This window comes from Erinaceus europaeus, chromosome 8 (assembly GCF_950295315.1).
Source record: "Erinaceus europaeus chromosome 8, mEriEur2.1, whole genome shotgun sequence".
Classification (NCBI taxonomy): Eukaryota; Metazoa; Chordata; class Mammalia; order Eulipotyphla; family Erinaceidae; genus Erinaceus; species Erinaceus europaeus.
Genome location: NC_080169.1, coordinates 53,487,356 through 53,507,790, shown reverse-complemented (window position 1 = coordinate 53,507,790; position 20,435 = coordinate 53,487,356). Strand labels below are relative to the sequence as shown.

The 20,435-nt window shown below is 36.9% G+C and overlaps 1 protein-coding gene across 1 annotated transcript in view; it reads left to right on the top strand.

Moving 5' to 3' along the window:
• The window catches only part of VPS50 (VPS50 subunit of EARP/GARPII complex), a 156,256-nt gene that overhangs the window by 94,501 nt on the left and 41,320 nt on the right, over positions 1–20,435 (top strand). Inside the window, exons 19-20 of the mRNA XM_060196224.1 lie at positions 856–974; positions 5,149–5,255. Of these exons, the coding sequence (XP_060052207.1) occupies positions 856–974; positions 5,149–5,255 (226 nt within the window). The remainder of the gene's footprint in view (positions 1–855; positions 975–5,148; positions 5,256–20,435) is intronic.

Genomic DNA, 20,435 nt, shown 5'->3' with positions numbered 1-20,435 from the left:
ATAATATGCTTCGTTCACATTATTCTCTTGAACGATAAATTTTTCCTTTGTTTAATTTAAGATTAGATTATTTTGTAGTCTGGCCAGCTGAGTAGTAGTATAATGCCTAATGTTTATTTTATTTGGTAGATAGATTAATTGATCATCTACACTTATTTCTTGATTCCTCTCTTACCTAACAAAGTGAGTTATTTTGTTCCCTATCCTATTATTGAAAAAAGGGGAATAACTCATTTTCTTGTCTGACAGGTATATTTTTTTAGGATTTAGAACTATATATTTTGTTTATGTTTGAACATTTCAGGGAAACTTATGAACTGGAGGTAGTATTAGTATGCAAAAAGGACTTGAGGACAGATGAATGCAAACCGTCTTTTTATTAGCTGTGTAATCCTTGGAAAATAAAAAAATATATTCATGACAAAATTAAAGCTAAGTGGGGGGCAGGTGGTAACACACTGGGTTAAGTGCATATAGTAAGTAGGAAGTGCAAGGATCTGTGCAAAGATCCCTGTATAAGCCCCTGGCTCCTCACTTGCAGAGGGGTCACTTCACAAGCAGTGAAGCAGGTCTGCAGGTATCTTGTCTTTCTCTTCTCCTCCCTATCTTCCCCTCCTCTCTCAATTTCTCTCTGTCCTATCCTATTTAAAAAAAAAAAAATGTCCTCCAGGAGCAGTTGACTTATAGTGCTGACACCAGGCCCCAGCAATAATCCTGGAGGCAGAAAAAAAAACACCAAAAAACCTAAGAACTTTTAATTATAAGCTACTTCATAGAAAAATGGTTGATTTTATCTTGTTGATAGACTTCAACAGAAGTTAACTGGTATACCAATTGTATACTGTGTTTCTTTAGTATGAATCTGATGAACAAGAAAAAAGTGCCTATCAGGAATATGACAGTGACAGTGATGTTCCTGAGGAACTAAAACGGGATTATGTGGATGAACAGACTGGTGATGCTCCTGTAAAAAGGTAGTTTTTCTTATATTGCCTGGGTTTTTTTTTTTTTTTTTGCATTTTATGTTGCTTTAAGATTTCCACAGAGGTTTAGGAAATAGAATTTAAAAGTTAAAGTTTCAGTTGGCTGTAACATGTGACAGAAGTTGATACATTTTAGAATTGACTCTCAAAAGGCTAAAAATGTAGTTTTTGATAGTAGGCATAATTTAAATACTGTAAGTTAGAGATCAGTGGTATTTGCAGAAAAGTGAACTTACAATTTGTAAAATAAATGGTGCCTTTAGAGGCACTTCATGTTTCTCACAGATCAGAAAACCTTAAAGGGGAAACAGTAGTCACTGATTTTACATGTGAAATTGTTGCCTCAGTCTAGTGCACACTGAGTTTCCTTGTATCTACCTAGTACCATATATGTACATTATTTGAATCTTGTAAGGTTCCCCTCTTTTATTTGAGTTTTAAGGATAATCTTTCCTCTTAAAAACAGTGATTATTTTTTCTCTCTTATTTTATTTATATTTATTTATGTTCTTAGTGATATAATAATACTTAACAAGATTATAAGATAACAGGGGTATAATTCCATATAGTTCCCACCACCAGAGTTCCCTGTTCTAGCCCCTCCATTGGAAGCTTCCCTATTCTTTACCCCTCTGGGAGTATGGACCAAAATTCCCCCCCCTTTTATTGCCCTTGTTTTTTTTTTAATTGTTGTAGTTGTTGTTGTTGTTGATGTTGTCGTTGCTAGATAGGACAGAGAGAAATGGAGAGTGAGGAAAGAAACACAGACGGGGAGAGAAAGACACCTGCAGACCTGCTTCACTGCCTGTGAAGTGACTCCCCAGCAGGTGGGAAGCATGGGGCTGAACAGGGATCCTTCTGCCGGTCCTTATGCTTCGCGCCACATGCACTTAACCCACTGCACTACCGCCCAACTCCCTGGGCCAAAATTCTTTATGGGGTGCAGGTCTGGTTTCTGTAATTGCTTCTCCATTGAACATGGGTGTTGGCATGTCAGTCCATACCCCCAGCCTGTTTCTGTCTTTCGCTGGGCTTGGGCTCTAGAGAAGTGAGGTTCTGAGACAAACTGGTGAGGTCATCTTCCCAGGGAAGTTAGGATAGCCTCATGGTAGCATCTGCAACTGATGGCAGATTATTGGAGTTGGAGGGCTGACATCTCAGGTTTGGCATCTCTGGATACAATCTGAAGTGAAACATGGCATGGTGGCACTGCTTGCATTGATTTAGTTGAGGTCAGCAGAGGCAGTATCACATTTAGGTGATCAAGAGGAGAAGCATGAAGAAATACAAGCAAAGTCCCATATGTTCCAGGAATGAGAAAAATACAGATTTTAAAGAGAATGAGGAAAGTTCTTTGCTATTTTAGAGCTTAAGAATGCAGTAGATAATTAATTACTATAACCAAGTTATTTGGGAGCTTTGTTTACTTTGAAAAATCCCATGATGAGTATTTACTGTACTGTGTATGACCTCACCATTACTTATATCATTTAATGCTGTATACAAATAACTGTATCATAACTGATAGGACTGTTTGCTTCTGATATACCTGGTCTAAGATTATAGATGATTTAGTATTTAAAAAAAAAATGATGGTCGGAGGTAGATAGCATAATGGTTATGCTGAAACTCATGCCTGAGGCACCAAAGTTTCAGGTTTAATCCCTAGCTCCACCATAAGCCAGAACTGAGCATTGCTCTGGTTTTAAAAAAAAAAAAAATTATTAGAAATGCTTCAAAAACCTAATTTAAGCCCAGTATCCAAATTCAATCAATTTACAAATTTGATTTTAAGCACATTAAGTGCTTATAATAAAGGAATATACACTCAGAAATGAAATCTATGCATTTAAAAACTTGAGACATACAATCTATTTTCCCCTTACTTATTGAATAAATATAGCAGAATTTAGGTTACTACTGCTTGGTACTAGAACAAAAATAGACACACTGACCAGTGGAACAGAACAAAATTGAGAGCCCAGAAATAAACCTCCACCCCTACAAACACCTAATTTTTTACAAAGAGGCCCAAATTATGAAATGGAGAGAGGAGAGTCTCTTCAATAAATGGTGTTGGAAAGAGTCAGGTGGTGACACACCTGGTTGAGCACACATTACAATGTGCAAGGACCCAGGTTCAAGCCCCTGGTCCCCACCTGCAAGGGGAAAAGCAGTGTTGCAAGTTTCTCTTTGTCTCTTTCCCTCTATATCACCTCCTTCTGTCTTGATTTCTGACTGTCTCTATCCTATAAATAATTAAATATAATTAAAAATAAGTGGTGTTGGGAAAATTGGGTTGAAGTGTGCAAGTTGAACCAGTACATCTCCCTAGAAACAAAAGTAAACTCTAAATAGATCAAGGACTTGGATGTTAGACTAGAAACTATCAAATACTTAAAGTAAAATATTGGTGGAACTCTTTCCCATCTAAATCTCAAGGGCTTCTTTGATGATACAGACCCAATTGCAAGGAAGATTAAAACAGAGATAAACCTGTGTGACTATATCAAATTGAAAATCTTCTGCACAGCAAAAGAAACCATCACCCAAACAAAGTGACTCCTCAAAGAATGGGAAAAGATCTTTACATGCCATATGTGAAAAATTGCTCCAAGTCACTGGTCAGAGAAATGCAAATGAAGACAGCAGTGAGATACCACTTCACCCCTATGAGGATGTCCTACATCAGAAAGGGAGGCATCAACAAATGCTGGAGAGGTTGTGGGGACAAAGGAACCCTCCTGTACTGCCAGTGGGAATGTAGATTGGTCTAGCCCCTGTGGAGAGCAGTCTGGAGAAGTCTCAGAAGGCTAGAAATGGACCTTCATATGACCTAGCAATTCCTCTCCTAGAGATGAATCCTTAGGAGTCTAACACCCATCCAAAAAGATATGTATTTACCTATGTTCATAGCAGTACAGTTTGTAATAGCCAAAACCTGGAAGCAGTCCTTCCTTAGGCTTCCCATCGCCAGTCTTGCTCACCTCTAAATCATTTTTTAGATACAAGTTTAGATTTTTTTTTTTAAATATGAAAAGCTGATCATGGTATTTTCATGGTTGAGCACTTTAATGGTTTGTACTACATTTGATATAACTTGGGGGACTGAGGGTGAAATAAAATAACACATTTTGAAGAGCTGAGAAATTGTACTTCTAAAATACTTGTAGTCTTAAAAACCAATGGTACTTCAAAAAAGAAATGAAACTATTTTATATTTTTTCTTTAAAAAATATTTTATATATTTATTTTAATAAGATGCCGAGAGGGAGAGAGAGAGAGAGACATAGCATATCACTGCTCATCTCTGGCTTATCATGGTCCTGGGGATTGAACCTGGGGCCTCAGAGCCTCAGAGTTTCAATCATGGAAGCCTTTTACATAACCATTATACTATCTCCCCAACCCCAGTTGATAGTTTGTTTGTTTCTTTTTTTTTTTTTCTTTTCAAGTTGTAGAGACAACAACTAGATAAAATATTGGGTCTATGATGGTAGAAAATAACCTAGGTTGGGAGAGAGATTGTCTTGCAGATGCCTATTATAAAAAGATAAGAGGATGTACCTATATGCCAGCAACTGTATTATTATTAATCCCCTCACCCAGTAAGATGGGGAAAATGAATTTAAAAAGCAAACTCTTTAGATTTGATTCCTTTTACTGATCTGACCCTATTTATGTTCTTTCTTGTCACTTTTGCCAACCACCTGCAGGTTGATATGTGAACTCCTAGGCTTCTCTGAGCACCACTCTGTTCTCCTTTACCACTGACCTTATTACATGCTATCTCCTTTTTCTAAATGTACCACATAACTTCCACCTTTTCTTTTCCAGTATAGCAATACCCTTTCCCTCAATCCCAAAATTTGCCATCATAACTTTAACTTAATGAAGATACTAGGGTTTTTTTTTTCTTCTAGATTTATAATCTTGAATTCAATATGCTGGGTAAATTTGATGAATCATTTTTTTTAATGGCATAGCTTCTTTTAGTGGTTGATGCATTGATTTCTTTTTGTTTACTTACTAGTTATTAACAGAAAGTAAATTTTTATATCAACATGTGTCACAAAATTGATTAGGGAATGAAGCATACACCCTAAACTTTGTATTGTTTTACTACTTTGACAATCCTAACTACAACTGTTTTTTCTATATTAAGTGTTTCTCGAGAAACTCTAAAAATCAGGAAGAAATCCGATTACAGTCTAAATAAAGTGAATGCGCCCATCTTAACAAATACAACACTGAATGTAATAAGACTTGTTGGTAAGTCGCTGTATCTCTTAAAAAGTGATTTTTTTTTCCACAAAATTATTTTTCATTTAATTTTTATTCTACACTCCATTGTACACTGTACTGAAGATTTATCATATGCCAATGCTTTTTATCTTAATTTACCAAATAGTATAATAATTATTATTATAATACTATGCATATTATAATTAATGACATTTTTTTTCTCAGTTAACTACTTGGTATTTGTGTCTTCCAATTAAAAAAAATGTTATAGATAGTTTAATTATAATGAAAACTTGTGTGAGTTAGAGCTAAGTGTAGGATGATGATAGGACCAGTTTTACATTTGCACAGGTTTTTTGTACTTGTTTCATTGATCTTCACAGTCTTCCTGTCAGATAGTCAGAATAAGTAGTGATTCTCTGACATTTTCAGACACTAGATAAATATTCACACCATAAGAAGTGTTGTTCTTATTATAGACAAGATATTTATTAATGATTTTGTAGAAGGCAAAAAACATGAAGAAATGGCATTTAAAATTTTTAGGTTTGAAGATTATGTGGATTTTTAATATCAGTATTTCAACATTGTTTATATTGTCCTAGCCTTTGCATCTCACATGCTGGTGTTCATTTAACAAATAAATTATAGATGGAGCTATCTTCTCACATTAATTAAATCATTTGTATCCGTCAGTAGTTTTAATGCTTTGTTTTGTTTTTATAAAAGGTCTGTATTCTATTTATGGAGATAATAATTTCCTATTGCCTAGTTTTATTTAAGAAAGGATTAATTAACAAAACCATAGGGTAGGAGGGGTACAACTCCACACAGTTCCGACCACCCAATCTCCAATTCCCACCCCCTCCCCTGATAGCTTTCCTACTCTCGATCCCTCTGGGAGCATGGACCCAGGGTCATTGTGGGTTGTAGAAGGTGGAAGGTCTGGCTTCTGTAATTGCTTCCGCACTGAACATGGGCGTTGACTGGTCGGTCCATACTCCCAGTCTGCCTCTCTTTCCCTAGTAGAGTGGGTCTCTGGGGAAACAGAGCTCCAGGACACATTGCTGGGGTCTTCAGTCCAGGGAAGCCTGGCCAGCATCCTGATGGCATCTGGAACCAGGTGACTGAAAAGAGAGTTAACATACAAAGCCAAACAAATTGTTGAGCAATCATGGACCCAAAGCTTGGAATAGTGGAGAGAAAGTGTTAGGGGGATACTCACTGCAAACTCTAGTGTACTTCTGCTTTCATTATATATTTTGCAGTAGTTTATGCATACGTATGAACATATGCTCTCTCTCACAGAAACTGGTGTATATCTAGGTTATGGGACTTTGTCAGAAAGTGAACCACCTGGGATGGAATTAGAGTATACTATGAAAGGAAAGGTCTCACCCGAGTAATGAAGCTGAAGGGTTGTCATTCCACATGTGAAGTCTCTGGACACAGTCTGAAGTGAAGCATGTTGAGGTGGCAATCTTACGTTGATTAGGTTGTGATCGGCAGATGCAATATTATTTTATATGGATTGGGAGAGGCATATGGGAAAGTGGGCCCTATCCAAGGGTTCCAGGACTGGGGGAAGTAGGGGCTCTATAGTGGAGATGTGAGGTTCCTGCTGTCTTAGGGTTCAAAAAGACAATCGATAGTTAATGTTATCATCACATTATTTGGTAATTGGGTTAACTTTGAAAAATCCTTTTGTTAGGGTTTGCTGTACAGTACCCAGTATCTTGTATACAGCTGTGCTATTGGTTGCTTCTGATCTACTTGGTCTAGGCTTTTGAGAGAGTCCACACATCAAATACACTGCCAATATATTAAAAAGATTCAATATATTAAGAAGATTCAATCTTCGAGACATACAATTAATTTTCCCCCTCTCATATTAATTAACTAGTGATTTATATGACTACATTTTACTAGGAGTGTACATAAACACCATTCCCACCACCAAAAGACTGAGTCCTATCCCACCCACCCACTCCCACCCCCCACTGGCCCAGGAAGCTGCATGTCTACCCCTCACCACAGGGTTTATACTTTGGTGCCCTACTTACCATTTGGTCAGGTCCTGCTTTTAGTTTCCCTTTCAGATCTTCTTAGTCAACTTCTGTTGATGAGTGGGATCATCCCATATTCATCTTTATCTTTCTGACTTAGCTCACTTAACATAATTCCTTCTATCTCTGTCCAAGATGGGTCAAAGAAGGTGGGTTCATTGTTCTTGATAGCCGCATAGTATTCCATTGTGTATATATACCACAGCTTTCTCAGCCACTCATCTGTTGTGGGGCACCTGGGTTGCTTCCAGGTTTTAGCTATTGTGAATTGTGCTGCTAGGAACATAGGAGTACACACCTCTTTTTGGTTGGGTGTTATGGAGTCCTTGGGGTATAACCCCAGGAGAGGAATTACTGGATCATATGGAAGGTCTGTGTCTAGCCTTGTGAGAGTGCTCCAGACTGCTCTCCACAGAGGCTGTACCAATTTACATTCCCACCAGCAATGTAAAATGGTTCCTCTGTCTCCACAACCTCTCCAGAATTTGTTGCTACTGTCCTTTTTGATGTATGCCATTCTTACAGGAGTCAGGTGGTATCTTAGTGTTGTCTTAATTTGCGTTTCTCTGACAATCAGTGACCTAGAGCAGTTTTTCATATGTTTGTTAGCCTTTTGGATCTCCTCTGTAGTGAATGTTTTGTTCATATCCTCTGCCCATTTTTGGATGGGGTCATTTGCTTTTTTGGTGTGAAATTTGCTGAGCTCTTTATATATTTTGGTGATTAGTTTTTTGTCTGATGTCTGCCATGTGAAGATCTTCTCCCATTCTGTGAGGGGTCTCTCTGTTTGTTTAATAGTTTCTTTGGATGTGCAGAAGCTTTTCAATTTGATGTAGTCCCATTGGTTTGTTTCTGCTTTAGTCTTCCTTGCAATTGGGTTTGATTCATCAAAGATGTCCTTGAGGTGTAGGTGGGAAACTGTTTTACCAATGTTTTCCCTGTTTCTGGTCTAACATCCTGGTCTTTGATCCATTTGGAGTTGATTTTTGTTTCTGGTGAGATAAAGTGGTTCAGTTTCATTCTTCTGTATTTTACAATCCAGTTTTCCCAGCACCATTTATTGAAGAGAGCCTCCTTTTTCCATTTAATCCTTTGGGCCCCCTTATCAAAGATTAGATGCCCATAGGTGTGGGGATTTATTTCTGGACTTTCAATTCTGTTCCACTGGTCTGTGTGCCTATTTTTGTTCCAGTACCATGCTGTTTTGATGATGATGATGGCTTTATAATATAGTTTAAGGTCTGGGAGTGTGATGCCCCCATTTCTGTTTCTTTTCCTCAAGATGGTTTTGGCAATTCTAGGTGTTTTCAGGTTCCAGATAAATGATTGTAGTGTTTGTTCTATTCTCTTAAAGAAGCTTGGTGGAACTTTGATGGGTATTGCATTAAATTTATATATGGCTCTGGGGAGAATATTCATTTTGATGATATTTATTCTTCCAATCCGTGAGTATGGGATATCTTTCCATTTCTTGGTATCAGTTTCTATTTCCTTGAGTAGCGACTCATAGTTTTCAGCATGCAAGTCTTTCACTTCTTTGGTCAACTTCATTCCTAGGTATTTGATTGATTTTGCTGAAACAGTAAATGGGAGTGCTTTCTGGATGTCTTCTTCTTCAGATTTAGTGTTTGCATAAAGAAATGCCACTGATTTTTGTGCATTGAATTTGTAGCCTGATACCTTGCTATATTGCCTAATAACTTCCAGTAGTTTTCTGCTATATTCTTTAGGTTTTTCTGTGTATACTATCATATCATCTGCAAATAGTGAGAGCTTGACATTTTCCCTTCCAATCTGTATTCCTTTGCTTCCTTTCTCTTGCCTGATTGCTATGGGAAGAACTTCCAATACTATGTTGAAGAGTAACGGTGACAGTGGACAGCCCTGTCTAGTCCCCGATCTGAGGGGGAATGCTTTCAGCTTCTGTCCATTGAGTATGATGTTGGCTGTAGGTTTGCTATATATAGACTCCACTATCTTGAGGAATTTCCCATCTATTCCCATTTTTTGTAGAGTTTTGAGCATGAATGGGTGTTGGATTTTGTCAAAGGCTTTCTCTGCATCTATTGAGATAATAATGTGGTTTTTGGCTTTGCTTTTATTGATGTGGTGAATGACATTGATTGACTTACGGATGTTGAACCAGCCTTGCATTCCTGGGATGAATCTCACTTGGTCGTGATGAACAATCTTTTTGATATGTTGCTGTATCCGGTTGGCCAAGATCTTGTTTAATATTTTGGCATCAATGTTCCTCAGAGATATTGGTCTGTAGTTTTCCTTTTTTATTCTGTCCCTATCAGCTTTTGGCATCAGGGTGATGTTGGCTTCATAGAAGGTGGAAGGGAGTATTCCTGTTTCTTCAATCTTATGGAAAAGCTTAAGAAGTATGGGTACTAACTGTTTCTTGAAAGTTTTGTAGAATTCATTTGTGAAGCCATCTGGTCCAGGACTTTTGTTGTTGGGGAGATTCTTAATAACGGTTTCAACTTCTTTGTCTGTGATTGGTGCATTTAGATTTTGTAGTTCTTCTTGGTTCAGTTTTGGAAGGGCACATGCTTCTAGGAATTGTTCCATTTCTTCCAGATTCTCTAGCTTGGTGGCGTATAGTTCTTTATAGAAGTTTTGCAGGATTCTCTGGATTTCTGTGGTGTCAGTTGTGATATCTCCTCCATCGTTTACAATTCTATTAAATGTTAGTTTTACTCCACTGTGTTCTGAGGAGATACTTGGGATGATTTCGATGTTCTTGAATTTATTAATGCTGTCTTTGTGGCCTAACATGTGGTCTATCCTTGAGTATGTGTTATGTGCATTTGAAAAGAAGGTGTATTCCAGTTTTGGGGGGTGAAGGACTCTGAAAATGTCCATGAGGTCTAGTCTGTCAATCTCTTCATTCAATTCTCTTGTATTTTTGTTGATTCTCCTAATTGTTGATCTGTCTAAGTGTGAGAGTGGGGTATTGAAGTCTCCCACTATTATTGTATTACTATTGATGTAGTTTTGAAAGTCTTTCAGTAAGTGCTTGATGTATTTAGATGGTCCCTCATTGGATGCATAGATGTTAATAATTGTTAAGTCTTCTTGGCTGATTGATCCTCTAATCATTGTGTAATGTCCTTGCCTATCTTTCATTACTTTACTTAATTTAAAATCTACTGTGTCTGAGATGAGAATGGCTGTTCCAGCCCTTTTTTGTGGTCCGTTAGCCTGTATGATAGTTTTCCATCCTTTCACTTTAAGTCTGTGTTTATCATGTTGTGACAGATGGGATTCTTGCAAGCAGCATATGGTTGGGTTATGTTTTCTGACCCATCCCCCCACTCGGTGTCTTTTGATGGGTGAGTTTAAGCCATTGACATTTTATTTATTGATATTATGGATTTAATGTATTGTAGTGCCATTGTTCAAAAAAAAATTTTGTTTGCTCTGATATATTGCAAGTATTATAGTGATGTTCTTGTTTATAAGAGGTCTTTTAGAACCTCTTTCAGGGCCGGTTTGGTGATGGTTGCCTCCTTTAACTGTTGTTTGTCTAAGAAGGTTTTGATCCCTCCATCTAGTTTGAATGAAAGTCTAGCAGTATATATTATCCTTGGTTGAAACCCTTTTTCATTCAGGACTCGATAGATATCTTGCCATTCTCTTTTGGCTTTTAGATTTTGAGTGGAGAAGTCTGCAGATAATCTTATGGGTTTTCCCCTGTATGTGACTTTTTGTTTCTCTCTTGCAGCCTTTAGGATCCTTTCTTTATCCTTACTCCTTCTCATTGTGACTATGATGTGTCTTGGTGTCTTCAGGTCTGGGTTGATTCTGTTTGGAACTCTCTGGGCCTCTTGAATCTTGATGTCCTTTCTGTTATTCAGGTCTGGGAAGTTTTCTTCCATTATTTCCTCTAGAATGCTTGCTTCCCCTTGCTCTCTTTCTTCCTCTGGCAGGCCAATTATATGAATGTTACTTCTTTTGAGATCATCCCATATGTCTCTATTGTTGTTTTCAGTGTCTCTCAATCTCTTTTTGAGCTCTTTCACCTCTTTCTTTGTTTTCTCTAACTCATCCTCTGTCTGACTAATTCTGTTTTCTGCTTCTGTTAGTCTGCTTTCCCTTCCCTCAGCTTCTTCATTACAGCTATTTCAGCTTTCAGTTCTCTAATTGCCTCAGGATAATCAGTATTTTCTTTGGGGGTCTCATCTGTTGTTTCCCTAATACTGCCATTCCTTTCGTCCAATGTTGTTTTCATTTCTGTGATTAATAAGTTTATTATTGCTTGCATACTTTTCTTATTTATGGTTACTTCTGGCTGATTTGTACTTTCTTCTGTGTTCTTGTCTTCATTCATTGGAGTAGCAGTTTTATTTGTTTTTGATCTACCCTTTTTTTATTATTTATGTGTTTCTTTTTTTATGCTCTGTTGTTCCTCAGTTGTTGTGTCTTGAGTACAAGCAACACTGTACTAAATACCTTTATGACAATTGCACTCACCAACCTCAGGAATTACAATAGCAACTGAAGCAAGTATTGAAGCAGTTTAATCACTACCAGTTAGCCAAACAGTGTCTCCAGTCCGTGAAAAAATCGTAACCAAATCCCAGTGATGAAGAAAGAGAAAAGAAGGGATAGCCAGAATAGACAGTTATGCGAATCTACTATCCACTGTATATTCTAGGGGTAACAAGAGGGGGAAGTGAAGTAGAGCAGAGATACACACATAGAGAGTCCACTCTGCATCAGAGTTCTTCCCCAAAATAATTCACAAATTCAGAAAGACAAAGAAGAAGAAAGGAAGAAGTGTGTGACAAGATTAAAAAAAAAGAAAAAAGGAGATAGAGAAAAAAGATAAGAAAAAGAGATGTAATTAAAGAGCAGTGGAAGGAAAGTTTTTTTTATTACTTTATTTTTAATTTAATTTAATTTTTTTAATTAGCTAGGAGGAGGAGGAAGGGGAGAGTCTGTAGTGGAGGTAGGAATAACGAGACAAGTTCCTCCCACAATAGATAAGATGCCCACTACCCTAGCAATGAAAGATACCCTAAGAGTATTTCTGATCAACCTAAAGGGGAGGAAGATATATGCCTTTATTTAATATTAATAATAAAGTAGAGCAGGGTAAAAACCTGCTGTCCCAGATTACCTCAAACCTCGTGATCAGAGGCAGCTGATTGTTAAGAAAGAAAAAAAAATTAAAAAAAAAAACCTCACGAGTAGACAAGGATAGCTGAAATAGACAGTTATGCAAATCTACTATCCACTGTATATTCTAGGGGTAGCTAAAGGAGGAAGGGAAGTTGAGCAGAGATACTCGAAGTGAGAGTCCACTCTGAGTCAGAATTCTTCCCCAAAATAATTCCCAAATGTGTATCAGTGAATTCAGTGAAAGCACACTGTTTGGTGCTATGGGGGATGGGGCTTGTGGCTTTGGGAGCTGTAGGATTAAGGAAGAAAGGATGACAAGAATGAGAAAAAGAAAGAGAGAGAAAAAAGAAAAAGATAAGAAAAAGAACAGTAATAAAAGAGCGGTGAAAGGAAAGAGTTTTTTATTCATTTATTTTTAATTAATTAGCTATGTGGGGTGGGGTCGGGGAGGTTGGCTACTTAGAAAGAGAAAAGGCCAGAGGTTTTGGAAGGGTATAGACTTAGAATGAATGATACTCCCTGGTGGGATAGGAATCTTGGTAAAGAAAAAAGCTCAGCAGGGGAGCCTACTAGGAGCTGGTCCACAGGGACTGGTTATGGGGGGGGGGGGAGGTGTGCTTTGGGGTTAATAATTTAAAAGAAAAAAATTTTTTTCCTTTTTTTCCTACTCTGTTTTTTAACCCAAATTAAGTTATAGTCACCTCCTTGGTGTCACCGCTAGGACCCCTTATTGATTGGTCTACTAAAGGCAGAAAATCCTCCCGTTTCCAGAAGATGTGGTCAGAGCTCAAGCCACTAGCAGCTTCTCAGTCCACCATCTTCCGGGAACCTCCCTATTGCCTAGTTTTAGTACTCTTACCTTTGATGAAATGGTCTGTGTGTTCTTAAGTCTATTTCTTTAATGAATAGCATTAAGTGGACAAAATTTGGGGGTAATCCACTTTTTTAAAAGAAAATTAGAGAAGTAGTCATTGAAATATATAGTTTTGTACTTATTTCCATAACACAGAAAATGACAGATTGTAAAACAAACAACAATAACAAAACTACTTTATGAAAAATTTTGGTTCATACTCCCAAAGGGGGAGAATTATTAGAGGAAGATGACTAGAGGGCTCTAAAACTCAATTCCATCAGGGCCTAGAGAAAGAAGAGGAAAACGGGAAAGACATTTGGAAGTAGTAATAGGTATAAGTGTGACTTAATATGGAAGAGAGGGTAGGCCCATAGAAAAAATGGACAAAAACGTATATAGATAGAAAGATAGCTACAGAAATAATAATCAACCCATATCTATGACCTTGGGAGAACCACTGCGGTTTTCAGTGCAAGGAATGGGGACACAATTACAGAAAACAATTACACCTTAAATAAGAAGTTGTTATCTTCTTTTGGATTTAGCAGCAACACATTTTTATCATTATTATTATCCTTTCTTAGATGAGAATAATATAGTTCTGGTAATTCTGGTAATGGGAACAGTGTGGAATTGTACCCCTATTATCTTGTAATTTTGTAATCAATGGTAAATCACTTATAATAATCAAAAAATGGGTAAAAAGGCAAATGGGGGCAGGAGCTGTTTTGTGAGTGAATATTGTCAAAGAAATAAGCTTTCTTTATCCAGCCCAACATAGTATTGTAAGTTACTTTACTAGAATTTATAGAGTCAGAATTGGAAGGACTATGAATATTATTCTGTCTAAAGTCCCATAAAATAAGGGTTTCTTTATATCCCTAGTATGTGGTATGCATCTAACAGTTGTTTCATGTTATAGTCATTGGAAGCATATTGCTTTGCAAAACTACTCATTCTGTAATTTGATTAATCTAACTGGTAGGAATTATTTCCTTGTGGTAAACCAAAATGTTTCTTCCTTTCTAATGCAATCTTTCTTAGTTCTCTCTCTCTCTCCCCTTTCTCTCTCCCCTCTCTCTCTCTCTCTCCCTTCTTCTCTCCCTCCGTCCCTCCTCCCCCCTCCTTCCCTTTCTTTCTAATAGTAATTTAATATTGATTTATAAAATTAAAAAATAATAGGCATACAACTCCATAATGTTCCCTCCACCAAAGGTTCTGAATCCCCATCCTTCCATTGTTAAGTGTAACAGTTCTCTTAAGGTTGTAGACATGGATTAACTGTTATTTCTACAACTATCTGTCTATATTTGCACCCGCTCCCTTTTTCCCCCCCTGTGGTCCTATCTTCCTTTCCAAGTGACACATACACCTATTACTACATCCAATTTACAATTACTACATCCATCCTTTTCCTCTTCTCTCTTGGGTCCTGTGGAGTTGAAGTTCAGAGCCTTCTCGTCATCTGCCCCTTATTATCTTAGTTCTTTCTTTAAAAGTAAATAGGTCTAAAATAAATAAAATAAAAACAGTAAATAGACCTGTACTTTTGTTTTCCTCCTTATTCATGTGTGGTCACTTTTCACCTCTGTGTTTGTAGTTATACTGACTTTCCATTGATCATACCTACCACCCTCAATGTATATTCTTCATGATCAGTGTGCCAAATTTCCTAATATGTTTGACATTTTATGTGATGGTAGAGATCAAACCCAGTGTATACAGAGTATGTACTCTACCAGTCATCTACCTCTTTCAGTCCCTGAGATGTAGTTTAGTCATTTTTCCTTAATTCTAATTAAGGATTTTAAAGTAACAAACCATCTAGCTTCCAACCACAAAGCGTTATCTTGGTGGGATGATAGCCTTCATTCTGCAATGTAGGCTGAAAAAAATAACCAAAAAAAAAAAAAAAATCATCTGGGACATAGGGAGCAGTGCAAGGCTTCCAATCAGATTGATTTTCTTAGCACTGTTGACTCCTTTGTCCTGTCTCTGGTCACAGAAAGTCAGTCCTGACTTCAGGAGAGAGAAGTATATTGTTTTTCCAGGAAGAAACTTCAAACCCTAGGCTGTGAATAGGAATGCATGATTCTTTTACAAGGAATGGGAAAATGGGTAAATAATTGGGGAGAATAGTATGACCAACCAATTTAAGAGATTGTTTTTATGTCCTTTACCTTGTATAGTTCAAAATGGACTTTAGATGTTTATACTTGTGTGAAAAATAATATATATGTAGTATAAAAGATGTATGCATATCTTAATCTCACACACATATCTAGTCAATAGAGTGAAATCACACAAAACAATGCTCAAACAAAATTGAGGGAACTTAATTTATCTTTAGTTAAATGCAAACATCAAATCTACTGCGAGACTTCTGGGGAGTATAAAGAAATGAAGAACCGGGGAGTTGGGCAACAGGTTAAGCACACTTGGCGCAAACTGCAAGGACCAGCATAAAGATACCCCCGGCTCCCCACCTGCATCAATAACATCAATAACAACAACAATACCTACAACAACAATAAAACAACAAGGGCAACAATAGGGAAAACAAATAAATTTAAAAAATTTAAAACTCACACACACACAAAAAGAAATGAACCAGTGTACTATACTATATTATTCTCATCTAAGAAAGAATATAATAATGATAAAAATGTGTTGCTGCTAAAGCCAAAAGAAGATAACAGCTTCTTATTTAAGGTGTAATTGTTTTCTAACAGGATTGATAGAAAATTAGAAAAAAATACTTTTTTTAAAGCACATTTTTATGGGCCATTGCTACATCAGCTTTTTTAAACAATACAGTCCTGAGTAAAAACCTTACTCTGTGAAGCCTTCTTCTCCACCAGAACTTTTACTAGAGCTGCAATTAAGAAACAGTGCCTAGTATGATAATTGAATTTTTGTGTCTTTCATTTATGGCTAGGATTAGGTGGCTGCCCTTAACCCTCCCCCCCCCACACAGATTTTTATGCTTACCACTTTCACTCTCCCTAGGATGCCTTTATCCTCAGTTTGTACATAATCATAAAATAGAACTTTAAAGGAACCACTCTCCAAGGGGTCTCTTAACGAGCAAATGCACTATTCCATCCCCTGTTGTTACTGCATAAAGATGTTTGAAGATTAAAACTGGCAAAGGTGATGTCTCTTCTTACAAGGCAAGAAGTACAGTTGTGTAAAAGATTAATTTTTGATAGTGGAGAAGATGAAGGAACTAATTATTCAGTAGTTGGGAGACATGGTTTAGAACATTAAAGGCATATTGCAAATGTCTTTTTCAAGTAGTATTTACATGGCAGATAATTAGGAGAGATTAAACAAAAGAGTGTTAATGGGACTTCCCAGCCCCAGGTGGTACCTAAATCTGTTAGAAAGACTCAGGAGCCTTTTACAAGCACAGAGGACTAATCAGTGCTTGCTTGTGTAAAGAGAAAATCTTGTCGGCCTAATAATTCCTTACAGATGAAGGCAGAGAAATTCTAGGTAGTGTGTCTAATCCTTGAAATAGACTTGATAGTTTACATTCACTATATTAAAGACAACTTTTACTTCATCTTGTGTGATAGGGACAGGGGACAGTGGCCAAAATCCATGCTTGTGAAAACTATTAACTTTACCACTATTGGGGAGGAAGGGGGAAATTTCCTCACCCCTCTGAGTTCTTCTGAACAAGGGTACAGACTAGATCAGACAGATTAGTAGAAGAAAGTCAAAATTTATGTGCATCCTGAGAATTTGCACACTTCCAAAGTATTACATCCTGTGCTCAGACACATGGGGGAATCAAGAAAAAAGGAGGGAGTTTTATATGATGCAGTGGAAGATATGGTTTTTTCTTTATAGGGATTTTTTTATATGTATGATTTATATGCATGTATATATATGTTGTTGTGGCTAGTGCATCACCACTTTGGCTAACTTTTCCAGATAAACAGAGAGGGAGATGCAGCACTGAAACTTTTCCCAGCACCGTAGTATTCCTATTTGGGTATAGTAGGAGCCTCCCCAGGTAAGCTAACTCTGCAGCTCTATGAACTGATACTTTTTTTTAAAAAAATTTTATTTATAAAAAGGAAACATTGATTAAACCATAGGATAAGAGGGGTACAACGCCACACAATTCCCACCACAGAACTCTGTATCCCATCCTATCCCCTGATAGCTTTCCTATTCTTTAACTCTCTGGGAGTATGGACCCAAGGTTATTATGGGTTGCAGAAGGTGGAAGGTCTGGCTTCTGTAATTGCTTCCCCGCTGAACATGGGCATCAACAGGTCGATCCATATTCCCAGCCTGCTTCTCTCTTTCCCTAGTAGGGTGGGGCTCTGGGGAAGCGGAGCTCCAGGACACATTGGTGGGGTTTCTGTCCAGGAAAGTCTGGTTGGCATCATGCTAGAACCTGGTGGTTGACAAGAGAGTTAACATACAAAGCCAAACAAATTGTTGATTAATCATGAACCTAAAGGCCTTTTATACATTCCCTTGTGTCCCAGCCTCAGGCTGACATCATTCACATGCTAATAGTCCCAAACTCCTGTTGGGATCACAAGAGAAACTCATGTATCTTTTTTTATAAATAATCTTTTATTATTAATAGTATGTTACAAGATTGTAAGATTACAATGTGTAGTTCCACATCACAACCACCACCAAAGGTCTGTATCCCTACCCCCCCCCCCAAGATAACCACCATAGTCCTAAAAGTCTTACAATTTGCTTGCTTCTGTTTTATGTAGGTTTTTTTTTGCCAAGTTCATGTAAATCAGATCTCTAGATTCCATTTATGAGTGAAACCATCTGGTAGTCATCTTTCTTTTCTTTCTTTCTTTTTTTTTTTCTTTCCCCTCTTCTCTCTCTGGGCCTGATGGAATTGGAGATTAGAGCCCTCTCTCTAGTCATTTTCCCCTAGCATTTCTCCCCCTCAGAGTGTATGGGCCAAAGTTCTTTATGAGCTGCAGAACGTGGGAGTTCTGGTTTCTGTAATTGCTTCTCTGCTGGACATGGGCCATTGGCAGCTCAATCCATACTCCCAACCTAAAACTCATGTATCATGTGATTACTTCTTTGATAATTTTTGCCACCTCATTTTGTCTACTTTTCTTTTTTTTTTTTGGTTACCCATTACTCAAGCTTTTTGCCTTTAGATCAGCATTTATGTCATGTGTTTTCTCTATTTTTTTTTACTCAACTTTTTTTCTTTTTCTTTTTTCTTTTCTGTTTTATTCAATAGGATAAATAAATTGAGAGAGGAGAGGGTGACAGAAAGGGAAAGATAGACACCTGCAGACCAGCTTCACCTACTCATGAAGAGTCCCCACTGCTGGTGGAGAATAGGGGCTCAAACCCCAGCCCTTCTGCATAGTTCTATATATGCTTAGTGAGGGTGCGCCACCACCCAGCCCCCTTTCCATTTAGTTTTTATTTAAAAATAAATATTTTAATCTTAACGAACCTTTTGTAGTCTTTCATATTCTGCTATAGATTTCATGACTATTGAGTTGTTGGAAAAGTCATGACAAATTTTTCTTTGTTTTGCATGTGCAAAAATGCATTGTGATCTAGAATGTCCTAGGAGTATATTTTTCAGCTGTGATTTTTTTTTTAAATAGCATGATTTATGCTAATAATTGCACAAGATAATTCTGACACAAAAGACTTGCAACCAAGAATAGGGATAAAATATGATTTAACTGGTTGCTACTTTGTTTTTATATATGTCTTTGGGTTTCTCTTTTGGACTACTGACTGTTAACTAAAATAATCTCTGTAAATTTAGACAAACGTTTTAGATAATAAAAAATTGTCTTGATAGTAGTCATTTTCATTAAAGTAAATTTATCATTCTTCTACTTCACTTGATGTATTTGTTCTTGAATCACATCTTCAGTAGTACCCACTTAAAATTTATGGTAGTGGTCCAAGAGGTGGCACAGTGGATAAAGTGCTGGAACTCTCAAGCGTGAGGTCCTGAGTTCAAGCCCCGGCAGTACATGTACCAGAGTGATGTCTGGTTCTTTCTTTCTCTCTCCTCCTGTCTTTCTCATCACTAAATAAATAAAATCTTTAAAAAAATAATAAAAAGATAAAATTTATGGTAGTTACTGAAAAAGCCAACACCTAAATGAAATTGTTCACTTGAAAATTAAAATCATTTGTTTCAACATCCATGTATAGTATTTTTTATAAGTATGTTCCTTTCCCTTTGATTTCCCACAAAATATATACAATTAATGGTGTAAAATTGTTACTATTTGATTAAATCTGTTTGCATGCATATGTTATATGTATTAAAAAGTTTTTAAATGCAGAGATTTTGGTTTTCAAATCTTTACAATGTTTAGAGGAAAGCAAATGGAAAATTAGCATCTTCAGAAGGAATGAATGAGGACAAGGATATTTTAATATCTTAGCACTTTTTAGAGCATTGAGCTTTTGAGTGATGCAGTCATAAAGAAATGTTTTTGGCCTCTGACACAGATTTTGTATAGACTTCGGAATCAGGGAATGAGAATTATTCATCTGTCCTTTTGCTTTATGATTTCTTACTTTTGCTATGTGGGCATGAACTTATAAAAATGACTTTTTTCTCAAGCATCTATTTTATTTTATTATATCATTTTTGAAGAAATTATTTTAAGTGAAATCTCCAAGAAATAAGGAACTATGCTGTGTGTTTGCAAATGTCATTTATAGAAAACTATGGGTATTCCATGAATATTTGTCAAGCAATAAAATATAATGATAGAAAAACTTTTTAAATTATTTTATTTATTTACTTGATAGAGATGGGCAGAAATTGAGAAGTAAGGGAGAGAGAGAGGTAGAGACTGAGAGATACCTGCAGCATTGCTTTACCACTTGCCAAGCTTTCTCTGGCAAGCGGGGACCGGGGCTATAACATATGCACTCAACTAAGTGGACCTCTCCCTGGCTCTAAAAACATTTTTGTTGGTATTATTTATTTATTCTAGTGCTTTGCACAGTGATATAACTGACTTGTATATGTGATGTCCACTACGGTAGCTCCTAGCCACATAGGACTATTGATCACTTGAAATGTGCTAATATTTCACTGTAAAAAATACAAGATGATCTCACTTATAGGTGGAACTTAAGAAACAAGGATAGAAAGGAAAA